The following is a 14,829-nucleotide window of genomic DNA, read 5'->3' on the forward strand; positions in this document are numbered from 1 at the left end:
CACACAGAAGGCCGCAGGTAGCAGCCCAGGGCGGAAACTACAACTTCTACATCCCACCGTGCTTGTATGTGGCTCCTCAGACCCTCTCTTCTGTTGTGTGTATGTCACAGCCTGAAGGGGGAGAGAGAGTGGAAGGTCCAAGAAGGTCCCAGCTGGGAACTTCCTTATACCAGGCTTCCTGAAAGCCCAGCACATCTCATTGCCAAGAAGTTAATCCTATCATCACACCCAGCTTCTAGCAACTCTGGGAAATGTCTTTAAACTGGGGCCATTGTATCCCCTAAATAAAGTCAGGAAGAGTGGAGAGTGTGGGTTTTGGGGGGAAATGGTAATCTGTGCACTAGTTGTCGTCACAGTATTTATCTTCTAGATCAGCATGTCTGATGGGATGTTCTCTGAGGATGGGAACATGTGTCTTTGACCACATGTGACTGTGCAGCATGTGAAATGTGGCTAGTGTGACTAAAGAACTGAGCTTTATTCAGTTTCAATTTAATATAAATCGCTACACATGGTTACTGCATTGGATAACGCAGGGTTAGATCAATAAAAGTAGTATGTAAAACAGCTAGGGATCCATCAGGTTCTTCGACTACAGAGATCCTTGGTCCATAAGTAAGATCTCTGTCCACTTGAAATTATTTGTAAGAATTTGTGGAGGCATTTTCCAAAAAGAAGCCACCCTTTGCTTTAGTCACATTCTGATAAGGAGTCCAGTGGCACAAATGCTCACCACCAAAAGTTGCACCATGCAGCTTTTATAGGACTGTGTGGTTCTGTGTTCAGGTGAGACTGGGCTTCAGGGAGGCTTCCTGGAAAGGTAAGGCAAATAGCATGTGTGAAGGACAAAGGTATGTTTAAGGAAACCAGTCAAGTGATCTGTGCAGGACTTTTGTGGGGTACTGATACCAGGAGTTGGGAGGCCAGCTAGGACAGATGTAATCATTGCACTGGATAGTAGGAACTTCCGTTTGGATATGGAAATGGTGAATCCATGAGAGATTTTGAAATAGGGAACCTTAGAGGTATTCCCACTAAATAAGGCACGTACAGATCTTTGACTTACAATGGGGTTATGTCCTGAAAAAATGCATTTAACACACCTGTCTTACTGAACATTCGCCTAGCTGGCCTTAAATGTGCTCAGAGCACCTAGGTTAGCTTGCAGTAGGGAAAGTTCATCTGACATGAAGCCTATTGTATAAGAGGGTGTGGTCTGTCTCACGTAATTTATTGAATACTGTCCTGGAAGTGAGAAACAGTGGTTGTGTGAGTGGAGATGGTTATTGAGCCTCAGGACCATGGGGCTCAGTGGGAGCTGCAGCTGCTACCACCACCCAGAGTCATGAGAGTGTGCCCTAATGCACACTGCCAGCCTGGGAAAAGGTGACAGCTCCCGGGACAGTTTCTCTGAATGCAGATCCCTTTTGTTTCCTTGTAAAGTGGAAAAATCATTGCTCAAACCCTCATAGGTTAGGGACCATCTGAATTGGTATCTGCTGTGTGCCAGGCAGTATTCTAGATGCCCGAGTCATCCAAAGAAAACAAAAGATCCTGCCCTCGTGGAATGGACATTTGAGTTGGGGGACAGAGTAATCATTTTGCTGATTCCAGTAAATACAGTAAGAAGGAGAAAAGAAATGACAAATGTATTGAAAAGGAATAGACAAAATTACTGCTTACTGATACAATTAAAAATTCCAAGATGGTAAGTGGAAAACTAATAAAAACAAGAATGAAGTAAAGCATCTGGATACAAGATTCATATATAAAAATGAGTAGCTTTCCAGTATACCTGCAGGAATCCATGTGAAAATGATCTTCACAGTGCAGCCAAAAAGTTTAAAATACCTTGAATAAACCTAACCCTAAAGAGTATGACAACATGAGCGCTGAAGAACATAAAAGAATGTGTTAATTAACATTTACCAGATTCTGAGACAGCTTTTTCCCTTTGCTTTCGCTGAAAAGCCAAGACGTTTGATGGTATGCTTTATAATTTTTAAATTATGTATCTTTCTAAAGAAATAGATGAGGTATCTGTTAAATAGAACTAAGTCAACAAGCTGTGTTAGTCTGTGATAGAGAAGGAGACATCTAGATCAGTTGCATAGAGTCCAGAAGTAGGCCCGGGCACATGCTGTGATTAAGCATGGGATAAGGGGGTTTTTCAAGCGTGATGAAAGGTCATTCGGTGAGTGATAGGAAACAAAGGTAGATCCTAAAATAAATTTCAGTTTTATTTCATGTCCCATTTCTTATGAGCATAAACAAGAAAACCATACAGGAATTTGACACATGAGGAGTTTTTACAGTATTTAACCAGAAGTCCACCAGGGAACGCTCCCAGGCTTCTCACTTCTCCCTCTACTTTATGACCATCCACTCCAGGCTCACTGCAGACCACCTCATAATCTTAGCACTTCTTAGTTTGTGTCAGCAAGGAGCCACCTGCTGCTCCTAGAACATTTACCACCAGATCTCGACGGTGGAGCAAGTCTAGGAACTGCTGTCTCCTTGGGAATTCGAAGGTGGAACCCTTACGCCTTTCTGCCACCACTCAGTACATTATGCCTCAGAAGTAGGTCTGCTTGGAATCACAGATCTTGGCCAAGTTCCACAAACTGCCTTCCCTAAATGCACAATGTTCCATTTTAAATAATGGACATGGATTTAAGACATGTACTTAATAGGAACATAGAATCATGTTTTAAAAGCATTTATCAGGGGCACCTGGGTGGCTCAGTCAATTGAGTGACTGACTTCGGCTCAGGTCATGATCTCACTGCTCGTGGGTTCAAGCCCTGCATCAGGCTCTGTGCTGACAGCTCAGAGCCTGGATCCTGCTTCGGATTCTGTATCTCCCTCTCTCTCTCTACCCCTTCCCCATTCACACTCTATCTCTTAAAAAATAAACATTAAAAAAATTTAAAAAGCATTGGTGTGCCTGGGTGGCTCAGTCAGTTGAGCATCTGACTTCGGCTTAGGTCATGGTCTCGCAGTTCGTGGGTTTAAGCCCCACGTCGGGATCTGTGCTGACAGTTCAGCCTGGAGCCTGCTTCAGATCCCGTGTCTCCCTCTCTCTCTGCCCCTTCCCTGCTCACTGTGTCTCAGAAATGAATAAACGTTAAAAAAATTAATAAAATAAATTAATAAAAAAGCATTAATCAGAACTTCATTTAACATCTATTTATGATAAAACTCTCAACAAGGCAGGTATAGAGGGAATGTACCTCAGTGTAATCAGGGCCATATGTGACAAGCCCACAGCTACTGTCACACTCAGTGGTGAAAAGCTAAAAGCTTTTCGTCTTAACATAGGAGCAAGACAATGTTCACTCTTACCACTTCATTCAACACAATACTGGAAGTCCTAGCTAGAGCAGTCAGGCAGGAAAGAGAAATAAGAGGTGTCCAAACTGGAAAGGAAGAAGTAAAAGTCACTATTTATAGATGTATGAGATATTTGACACAGACTCCACCAAAAAAACTTAGACCTAGTAAGTGAATTCAGTAGTGTTGAAATATGCAAAATCAATACATAAAAATCTGTTGTTTCTGTATACAAGGAATAAATCTTCTGAAAGAGAAATTAAGAAAATAATCCCATTTACAACTGTATCAGAAAGAATAAAATACCTGGGAATAATAAATTTAACCAAGGAGGAGAAAAATCAGTACACTGAAAACAGTAAAACAGTTTTCTCGTATAGAATGGGAGAAAATATTTGCAAATTATATGTCTGATAAGGGGCTAATATCCCAAAATATATAAAGAACTCCTACAACTCAATAGTGCAAAAACAGCCTAAGAAATGGACAGAAGGGCTGAATGGATGTCTCTCCAAAGAAGACCTATGGATAGGCCAACAGATACATGAAAAGATGCTCAGTGTCACTCATCATCAGGGAAATGCAGATCAGAACCACGATGAGCCATGGCTGGCTGGCTTAGTCAGTGGAGCGCGCAACTCCTGGTCTTGGGCTTGTGAGCTCGAGCCTTGTGTTAAAAATAAAAGCTTTTTTGGGGCGCCTGGGTGGCTCAGTCAGTTGAGCGGCCAACTTCGGCTCAGGTCATGATCCCGCGGTCCGTGAGTTCGAGCCCCGCATCGGGCTCTGTGCTGACAGCTCAGAGCCTGGAGCTTGTTTCAGATTCTGTGTCTCCCTCACTCTCTGACCCTCCCCCTTCATGCTCTGTCTCTCTCTGTCTCAAAAATAAATAAACGTTTTAAAAAAAAAAATTTTTTTTTAATAAAATAAAATCTTTTTTAAAAAGGTGAAATGCATAAGAAAAAATCTAAAGGGTTTAATGGTTCTTGGCATGGCTTTTCATATGAATTGAAGATTTACAAATGGTATTTTGTGTTACAGTCGATGCAAAATCATGCCGCAGTGTTCCGTGTGGGAAGTGTGTTACAGGAAGGTTGTGAGAAAATCAGCCAGCTCTATGGAGACCTAAAACATCTGAAGACATTTGACCGAGGTGAGCATTTCTGTGGGCCCCTGCACACAATTGGGGTGCTGGGCATTTGCAAGGGAGGCTGCCTCAGGGTCCTGTGCATCCCACTTAGTGCTGACTTACCCGTCCTTGCTATTTGTGTGGATGCTGGCAAGCCCATAGCTACAGCCTGGAGTACCCATCTGACTGGATCCTGTCTCTCATGGGTGCCTTGTGTGTCCTCAGGAATGGTCTGGAACACCGACCTGGTGGAGACCCTAGAGCTGCAGAACCTGATGCTTTGTGCACTTCAGACCATTTATGGAGCGGAGGCTCGGAAGGAGTCACGTGGTGCTCATGCCAGGGAAGATTATAAGGTGCGCCTTCACAACATACCCTATTTGCACATCATGCCTTCTCTCACCTGGCCTTGCTTAGTCCCTAACCCTATACTTTCTCTGCATTTCACTCAATTTTCCCAAAAGTAAATTTTAAAAAGTAAGCCCTTTTTTTCCCCCCCTGATAACTTTTACACTTTGGTATCACTGTGTTTACTACCAGTGTGACCTTTTTCTTGGTTTGGATCAGTATTTGCTGCTGCCAGTAGCAGCCTGAGCAAAACACACCTGAACTTTACTGGGTCAAAGGTTGCTGTGCAGTCCGAGTATTATTGCCAGAAAATGCTAACTTACTGACTTAAAATGATGAGGAAATCATCATTTGAGACCTGATCTCATCTTGGGTCACTTTTTAAAAAATTTTTAATGTTTGGTTTTTTTTAATGTTTATTTTTGAGAGAGAGAACACAAGTGGGGGAGGGACAGAGAGAGGGAGACACAGAATCCGAAGCAGGCTCCAGGCTCTGAGCTGTCAGCACAGAGCCTGACACGGGGCTCGAACTCATGAACCGAGAGATCATGACCTGAGCCGACATTGGATGCTCACCTGACTGAGTCACCCAGGCACCCCATTGGGTCACTACTTTTTTAAATGACCTGATTTTTATGCAGAGTACAGTTGTCAGATTTTTCCAGAACAGAGCACTCAGCATATGACAGCAAAACATCAAGGAAATGGGCACTCGGGAACAAACACGAACTTAGGATGGAATATCGGCAGGACCCGAGCCACTTTCCAGACAGACAGGCTTTGGTCTGGGACAGTATTAGTGTTCCTGGTAGCAGGCTCACCAGTCAGCTGTGAAACTTTGTTAATTTACCTTCCACTGACTGGAGCTGGATTAGATTAATATTAATTAAGCACGTTTGTCACATGTACTGAGAACTAGAAGCTTCTCTAGGCTGTTGGTTGGCAGTTTGTGTGATGAGATGAATGAGTTTTCCTTCAGTGTTAGCAGATAAGCAGGTGGAAGCTGCTTCCCCGGGAGAGCTCACCTGTAGGTATGTGTTCAGAAATAAGGGAAGGTGGGGCACCTGGGGGGGGGGCCGTGGTGCTCAGTCAGTTAAGCATCTGACTTTTGATTTCATCTCAGGTCATATCTCACCATTTGTGAGATCAAACCTTGTGTCGGGATTCTCTCTCCTCTGTCGCTCCGCCCCTCTCCCCCGCTCATGCTCCTTTCTCTTATAAAATAAATAAACAAAAAGGGAAAGAAGGTGCTAGCCCCACTTGCTTGCCTTTCCCCACCACCACACTCACCTCACTCAGCAGAAACAGAAGCAAAGTGTTTTTATTTTATTTAATTAATTAATTTTATTTTTAAGTAATTTGTCTCTACACCCAACATGGGGCTCAAACCCATAACCCTGAGATCAAAAATTGCGTGCTCCACTGACTAAGCCAGCCAGGTGCCCCTGGTTTTCATTTTAAGAGGCTCTTGTACATTCTTATTCATTACTATGTGCCGGGTATTCCTTAATTGTGTTCAGCTTCTCTTTGAGAGTTTTTGAACAAAATTTTAATATAATTGCTAGAACTGCAACATTTCAATAAAAGCTGAAAGAAGATGAAAGTTCCCAGAGTACAGAGCAGAAAGACAAAGTATTTGATAAACTTTTAAGTGCATAAAAGATCTGATTTCCACACCCAAACCACCCACTGGTTGTAGAAATGGAGCTCTGAGCTCATGGTGCCGCAGACCCACTGCTAGCTCTGTGGCCTCGGTGGATTCTACCCTTGTTGGGACCCGCGCCGTGGAGGCCCTGGAGTGAGGAACCGCCTGTCTGGGAGCCCCAGGGTGGACAGGTCCTCTGGAGGACTGACCACTGGCAGATGGGTCACATGTCTCATCTCTCCATCCCACCTGCATTTGGGACTCAGTTGCACTGTTTTTCACATTGTGTGTTGTTTTAGATCAGATCTACACAAAATGGTGTTTCATTAGGGATTGTAGAAGGAAGGGGCATGGGTTGAAAAATGGACTAGGAATGTCCCAGCTCAGAACAAGGTCTGGTTGGGTCCGTGAATAGCTCCTTGTTGGGTGGGATCTAGGGGGATTCATAGCAGACTGGTCTCTCATGTATCATTTCAATGAGTTTGCCATATTTTCCGGTTAAATTGCTGTTAGAGAAGTAAGAAACTTGAAGTGTGATTGTTAGTGGTATTTTCTGAAATACACTTACTTTCTCTGGCCTCAGGAGCGGATTGACGAGTATGATTACTCCAAGCCCATCCAGGGGCAGCAGAAGAAGCCATTTGAGGAACACTGGAGGAAGCACACCCTTTCCTATGTCGACATCAAGACTGGGAAGGTATATGGGGGCATGTTCTGTTCACATATCGCTGACAAATACGCTGTCCCACATGTTCTAGAGTTCAGCATGTGATGGACTGGGAGAAGCAGCATGGATTTAAGTCGACCATTGACAGATTTGAGATACCACTGGAAAAGACCTTGTCAGTCAGCTTCTGTCTGGAGGCAGAATTCAGCATGGGCAGGTGGTTCAGAAGGGCTGGTCGTCCACAGCTTAGCACTGGGCAAGGAGTGAGCACCCAAGCCTGGATAGCAGGGGAGGGGATGAGGATTCTGGAGCCCATAGAGAGCAAGATCAGGAGGTGGGGGTGGGACGGGAAAACACTCCTTTCTTCCCATTGGTCGGACCACCTCAGGGTGCAGCCTCAGGGAACCCAGGGTATGCTGTGCAGCCCTTGGCATTGGCCTGGGCACAGCAAGAAGGGGAGGGGGCGAGGGTGCTGGGAACAACCAGCTACAAGTACAGTAAAGGCTCACAGTCTTACTCCACCGAAGGGTAATTCACCCATTTGACTTTTCTCCTGGGCATTAAGAGTCCGAAATAAGATACAAAGTGTGTACCCTTAAGCTTTTCAGGCTTGTAAGGGATCATCTCAATCATTTGTCTCAGTCTGCGGAAATTGCATTGTGCTTTGTTGTCATCACTTTATACAGACTGCCTAGTGTCTGCTATTTCAGGCAGGCAGTGATTTTCATAATTTTGCATGAAGGCTATTTTCTGACAGTGTATGTAGAAAGATATCAGACTGGGGCCACCTGGGTGGCTCAGTCAGTCAAGTGTCTGACTGTTGATTTCAGTTAAGGTCCTGATCTCACAGTTTGTGGGGTCAAGCCCCGCATTGGGCTCTTCACTGATAGCACAGAGCCTGCTTGGGATTCTGTCTGTCTCTCGTGCTTTCTTTCTCTCTCTCTCTCTCTCTCTCTCTCTGTCTCTCTCTCTCTGTGCCCCTCCCCCACTCTCGCAATCATGCATGCTTTCTCTCAAAAAATAAACAAACGTCAAAAAAATTATTTAGAAAGGTATCAGACTTCTGTCTCAGTACAATCCTATTTTTGGTAATGTTCAAGACTTTTTACAATTATATAAGAAGTAAGTGCTCATTTTAGAAAGTATAGAAAGTGCAAGATAAAGGAAATTAACATTTGTAAGATCACCAATCACAGATACCCCTTATTATTATTTTGAAATTTTTATTTGTGAAATTTTGAAGTTTATTTTGAAAATTTATTTTGAAATTTTATTTTATTTCATTATTATCATTTTGAAATATTTCCTTCAGGTTTTGCATGTATGTTTATACACTTTTCCTTATATGTATGTTTATACACTTTCCTTAAATATGAGTAGAAAAATATATAGTTTAAATGTAATTAAAGGATGACGGTATATACAGGGTTTCACCTACTTCTTGAGCATTTGTGTAAAGCATCAAGAATTTTGTACATTGTTATTTTAATTGTTGTATTTCACTACATGGATTTACCATAATTTACATAGCCAGTCCCCTGTTGTGCTTTTAGATCCTTTTTGAGTTTGTTAGTGAAAAATACTCTAGTACATATTTGTGGTTTTAAGTTCCTGAAATTTGCCTTTTTTTTTTTTTTTTTTTTTTTTTTTTTTTTTTTAGTTTGAGAGAAAGAGAACAGGGGAGGGACAGAGAAGGAGACTCCCAAGCAGGCTCTGTGCACTGTCAGTACAGAGCCCCATTCAGGGTTCGAACTCACGAACTGAACCGTGAGATCATGACCTGAGCCGAAATCAAGAGTCGGGTGCTTAACCGACTAAGCTGCCCAGGTGCCCCTACAAATAAGTTTTATAGTTAATTTTTCAAAAGAGCATAAGAGAATGCTGTTTGTGTGGTTTTCTACAAATTTTGTCTATCAATTTTTCTTTTTAAGGTCTCCTTGGAGTACAGACCCGTCATTGACAGAACTTTGAATGAGGCAGACTGTGCCACAGTCCCTCCAGCCATTCGCTCCTACTGATTGGGCCAGAGGTGACCGACTTTGTACCCATGTATAATAATAGCTCATGTGTGCTTTTATATCATAACTGTCCTATTGATACCCTGTCCTCAAGGGAACAAGGGTCACCATTCGAATAGGTATCATCTACCTGGTGGCCAGAAGCTTGCCAGTAATCAATAGCCAGGAAGTGTGAGGCTTCATTCTTGTGAACTAATAAAACTGGGCATGATTCTTAAATAAACATAAATTACAAACCTATTTCTATTCCAAGTCCATTTATGAGGTTATACTGTTTGACTTGAGGCCTGTTTGTTGACCTGAAGTATCGAAATCCAGAAATTTTGTTGTAGTATATAATTAAGTAAAAATGAATTTCGATGCTGACAGCACATGAAAGAAATAAACATATTCTCCTTGTTCTTAGGAAGCAAATGGTTTAATATGTGAACATGTGTCCTAAAGTATTTAAATAACCGGATACTAAAGGAAACAGATGGATTTCTTCTTTCCCTACTTGCTTTCAGCTGCTACTTGGGGTCTCCTTCCTAGTAGTTGTCTCAGGGCTGGCTTCTGTAGACTCCAGTCCACAGCAGGTAGGGTCATTGATATTACTGTCTGTTTTTCAATTTTAAGGATGGTCCTTAAAAACTTACTTTGCAAATATGTAAAACATTTATGTTCTTTCAGAGTCCCTTATATTTGGAGCTAACCTCCTTAATTGTTCCTGCATTCTCTCCCTTCTCTCCCTCATAGCAACCACTTTAGTTATCTTCTTAGCTAAATGGTTAAAGAGAAGAAGAAAGCAAATCTGTATTTGCATTATGATGTATAGACCATTGTGCATTCCTTGTCTGCATATCTGGAGGTCACTCCTTATCAGTGAGTCTTTGTTCCTTCCTTTGGCTGCATGAGTGTACCTTACCCTCCATTGATGGGCATTTGTGTTATTTCCAGTATTACAGATGCCACAATGAGTAACTGTGTGCTTGAAGTCATTTTCTTCGCCAGTTTCTTTGAGGTGGAGTCCTAGAAGTAGAATTGCTGGGTCCAAGGGTAAATGCACATATTGTTTTGTTAGACGTTCCCAAATTCTCTTCCTTAGGGGCTGTGATGGAGGAGAGTTGCTGTTTCCCACAGCTTTGCCAAGGAAGTATGATGGCAAGTAAGAGTTGCTGATTCCTGGGCTGGGGGAGGAAATGTTTAAGATGAGCCTAAAAAGGTCTCTGAGCTGGAAACCGTCAGGGAGCACTGGGGCCAGAAACATTGGAGCCAGAGCATTGGCCCCAGGGAGCACTGGGGCCAGAGCATTGGAGCCAGCAAACAATGGTGGCTACATTGATTGAGACTGAGTGACTATATTAAAAACATGCTGTTGATTTATAATGACAATGTAAAAACTCAGCCAAAACTGAACAAACAGAAACACACAATTAAGCAAGTTAGGCACTAACTACTAACACTGAAAATGGGCAATTAAAGGAAAATCATGATTATCCTGCCTTTTATCCACACATTGCCATTCAGGGTAACCTAGTTAATTAGGAATGTATTTTACAAAGGAATTCCTTCAGATAAATGAGTAAGGACTGATAGAATTTAAAGACCCCCTTTTTGCAATCCCTAATGTGGTTCTGGAACTTGCCTGTGAATCAGAGTCACCTGGAAGGATTGTTGAATAATTCTTTACCCCACCACAGGACTTCTGGTTCCGTAGGTCCTGGGGTTGGGCCTGAGAATTTGCATTTTTAATATGTCCAGGGACCACACTTTGAAAACCACCTGCACAGGATCATGTGGTTCAACAAACATGAAGGGGGTGATTTTCAGGAGAAAACAACAGATGCAAAGACTGCTGACAACTTCAGACCTCCATCCCAACCAGCAGATGGAACAAGGTATAGCCAAAGCATTTTGCAGAAGTGGGAGTATAAACAGGCACCTCAGCATCATTTCAGTGTTAAGACAATGAATGAAAAGGTAGCAAAGGCATGTATGTGAAGCATGATAAGACAACAAAAGTGCTGATTGGTTCCAAAGAAGTAACTGAGGGTGGCAGCCTCTTTATGTCTGTCTGCTACTTCTCAACATTGTGAGACCAAGAAAACCACCGGGGAGTGGCTGGTCTGGAAATGCACATTTCTATGGGACAGAATATTTCATACTGGAAATGTTTTATACATTGTGTATTCAAGGTTTCTAGGAGAACCCACACGTTGAAGGAATTGACAGACCAAAGATATTAAAAAAAATGCATCAAAGTAAAAAACTAGAGTACTGCCCAGAGAGATGTGAATCATTTCTAATCTGGATAAAAAGAAGCAACAAAATTAAGATACAGTACAATACTCAAACTTAAATACTGTCCATAGCATTAGCCATAGCCACATAACTATTGTTTGCTAGATTTATATAAAATTTAAAATTAAATTCCCAAGTCACCTTGATTCATTTCAACTAGTAGCTATATGTAGCAAGTGACTCCCACACTAGACAACAAAACAATCCCATCATTGCAGAAAGTTCAATTGGCCAACACCAATATAGACATTTACTATTATCTTACATTAAACAGCGTATATTTGATAAATTGACCACTGCTCAGAAACCTGAGTTAAATAAAAAGTGGTAGGTCATTCTCTAGCAATACTAATTCTGTAAAGAATATTGATTGGATAGGATGTAGAGGGCTGGGCAGTCAGCTGTCCCCTAGAATTCTGCACCAGAGTCTGTAAAAGGGAAAGTGACACAGGTCTCCATGTAAATGTCACAGTGTAAGCCATTACTGATGTGAAATGAGGCATAAATAATGAATCAAAGTGGCTTCAGAGGGAAAGCTGTAAGGGTGGATAAATACAAAATATGTGTGTGTGTGCACATTCACGCACAAAAACAAATGGGCACGAAACTTATTTGGTCATCCGTTTGTTCACTGTCTACTGAGGGCTTAGTATATGCCAAAGACATAAGATAACAAGAGGGTAGACTGTGAAGTGTGAGGAATCCTAGCACCCAGAAAGAGCCAACATTTAGAAAAACTCTAAGGACAGTAGTAGAGGCATTTTTCAATTAGCTCAGAGATATTACACCAAAGGAAAGAGTGGCCCAACATTAGACACGTGATGTGCTAACGTTAATGGGAGGAAGAGAGCAGTGCTGTCTTTCAGTTTACTTCTCTACTTTCCCATCCAGGAGCACCACCTACATGGAAAGCTTAGAACAGACCTGGTTAGGAGGGAATTGAATCCCAAGATCGGCGAGGGGATAGGGCAAGTACATCAATACTTTAAGTGATTGAGTCAGCGGGACTAGGCAGGGGATGATCTGCCTCTTTTCTGTTGGCAGAAGGTCTCCCTGTGGCTGCGCAGCATTTTCGTAAGGAGGCAACAGGACTCCAGGCAACACTCCCATCGATGGCAGCTGGAGGGCTCAGAGGCTTGGTCCTGCCCTCCCAGTACAGCATGGGCTGTGACCCACCTGCCGTGCTCTATCCAGCCTATCAGAGCCAGAGACGTTCATTAGAAATAAGGGCCATGGTGAGGGAGGGATGCACCAGGCCAGTCTCTGCTGAAGCCTTCTAGATTGATCTGTACATTTGGGTATATGTTGGTGGGAGGAGGGGGAGAATTTTCCCTAAACCTTCATTTTCTAGTCATTAATCTCTCTCTTTTTTTTTTTTTTTTTTTAATTTTTTTTTTTTTTTCAACGTATTTTATTTATTTTTGGGACAGAGAGAGACAGAGCATGAACGGGGGAGGGGCAGAGAGAGAGGGAGACACAGAATCGGAAACAGGCTCCAGGCTCCGAGCCATCAGCCCAGAGCCTGACGCGGGGCTCGAACTCACGGACCGCGAGATCGTGACCTGGCTGAAGTCGGACGCTTAACCGACTGCGCCACCCAGGCGCCCCATTAATCTCTCTTTTAAGAGTCAGCCTTGGGGCACCTGGGTGGCGCAGTCGGTTAAGCGGCCGACTTCAGCTCAGGTCATGATCTCTCCGTCTGTGAGTTCGAGCCCCGCATCGGGGTCTGTGCTGACGGCTCAGAGCCTGGAGCCTGTTTCAGATTCTGTGTCTCCCTCTCTCTCTGACCCTCCCCGGTTCATGCTCTGTCTCTTTCTGTCTCAAAAATAAATAAATGTTTAAAAAAAAAAAAAAAAAAGAGTCAGCCTTGCCCTGACAGATGACGCAGGAAAGCAGAGCTAGGCCTGGCCTAAAATCTCCTTGCCTGTTTGACCTTAGGCCAGCCATGGTTTTCTCATCAGTAAAACGCAGACCTTGGTGGCTTGCCCTGAGGCGCTGGTGTGAGGGTTACTCAAAGGAACACTGACACACTAGGGTAGAGTCTCACTCCTTGTGAGCATTCAGGAAGTGCTCCTTCCTTTGGATGGTTTATTTTGCACACCTGGAACGAACAGAAGGCAGAACAGAACACTTCTAGGCCCTGCAGATGGTGCTGGCTGTGGCCATCCAGGTTGGGGACTTGGCCACAGGTTGGTGGAGAGTGACACTGTCAGGAGAGGGAGGCCAGGGCCTGCTGCAGTTGCGGAGATGGTTCTTGCTGAAGTTTCCCTACAAATCGTGTTGCAAAATCAGTTATTAATTTTGTGGAGTTAGAACAGAAAAGGAGCCAGAGATGGGACTAAAGATGGATTTCAGAAGCCACAGATCAAAGACCTGTGGAAAATTCTAGAAAACATTATTCAATAACTGAAGTGAAAACTTTATGAGAAAATTAGAAACTTTTTGAATTCACTAAGTCATGGGAAAACCACACGTTAAGAGTTTTGTAGATTAGCCCTGTAGGTGAATGCCAAAGTCAGAATATTTTAATTTCCTTGAAGAACCTGCAAGAACCCTCTTCACATCGTGTGGTGGTTAGGATGCAGGAAAGCGGGCAGAGAGTGATCCCTGGTCACGTCTGTGGCCGCGCCAAGGGCCTGGATAATGTATCGGCGTCCTCAGAGAAGGGGGGCTCTGGGCTGGAGGCCAGCTCCTGGACTCTCGGTCCTTCGGGGACTGGGAAGCACTGTGGGAGGGTCTCGCCTCAAGAAACCCAGCCATGAGGACCAAACAGCACTTAAAATCCCAGGGGCTGGAACAGGCTCTGTAGCAGAGGGAACAATTTCCGGGGTCCGCGGGAAGCCTGCAGCGCGCTGCGGTCCCCACGGGGAGGGATCCCCTGCGGCGGTGTCCAGCAGCAGAACCGCCGGAGACTGGCACTGCAGCATATTCTGTCCCCGGGTTGCCCTTCAGGTGCAGGCCGCGCAGGGGCAAGGTGACACGACAGGAGGACACGTGGGAAGTCTGACACATTCCAGAAAGACGCGTTCTTCCCCTCGGCCACGCTCACTTTGATGACTTTTTAAAAAGCTTATTGATTTTGAGAGAGAGTACGGGATCAGGGGAGGAGGAGGGGGAGAGAGAGAGAGAGAGAGAGAGAGAGAGTCAGTCCCAAGCAGGACTAACCCCTAACCCTAACTAACCCTAACTCCATCCCGTGCTCGAACCTGTGAGATCACGACCTGAGCCGAAAGCAAGAGTCCCTCGCATCCCTTTGATGACTTTTTGATGCAAAACTTAAACACGCTGGGGGGAAACCGCTGTCGCCTTGCGGGTGTAAGCGGTACCTGCGCCGGGTCCGTGGCCCTGGCAGCGCGCACGGGTAGCGCGGGATCCGCTCCCCCGCCCGCCAGGGCGTCGGTGTTGCTTAGCA

The 14,829-nt window shown here is 44.0% G+C and overlaps 1 protein-coding gene and 1 long non-coding RNA gene across 3 annotated transcripts in view; one reads left to right on the plus strand and one right to left on the minus strand.

The window, feature by feature from the left end:
* The window catches only part of SDHA (succinate dehydrogenase complex flavoprotein subunit A), a 29,720-nt gene extending 20,343 nt beyond the window's left edge, over positions 1-9,377 (plus strand). For both annotated transcript variants that reach the window (XM_060634265.3, XM_060634266.3), the window contains exons 12-15: positions 4,372-4,483; positions 4,685-4,815; positions 7,036-7,149; positions 9,051-9,377. In XM_060634265.3, the coding sequence (XP_060490248.2) occupies positions 4,372-4,483; positions 4,685-4,815; positions 7,036-7,149; positions 9,051-9,137 (444 nt within the window). In that variant the 3' untranslated portion in view covers positions 9,138-9,377. The remainder of the gene's footprint in view (positions 1-4,371; positions 4,484-4,684; positions 4,816-7,035; positions 7,150-9,050) is intronic.
* A 4,076-nt stretch (positions 9,378-13,453) lies between these two features.
* On the minus strand, positions 13,454-14,828 carry LOC132680627 (uncharacterized). Its single transcript, XR_009610635.2, has 2 exons — positions 14,624-14,828; positions 13,454-13,685 (listed from the first exon to the last, which is right to left on the minus strand). It is a non-coding gene; the product is annotated as an uncharacterized LOC132680627 (long non-coding RNA).
* Between the last annotated feature and the right edge of the window lies 1 nt (position 14,829).

Source organism: Panthera onca, chromosome A1 (assembly GCF_046562875.1).
Source record: "Panthera onca isolate mPanOnc1 chromosome A1, mPanOnc1 haplotype 2, whole genome shotgun sequence".
Lineage (NCBI taxonomy): Eukaryota > Metazoa > Chordata > Mammalia > Carnivora > Felidae > Panthera > Panthera onca.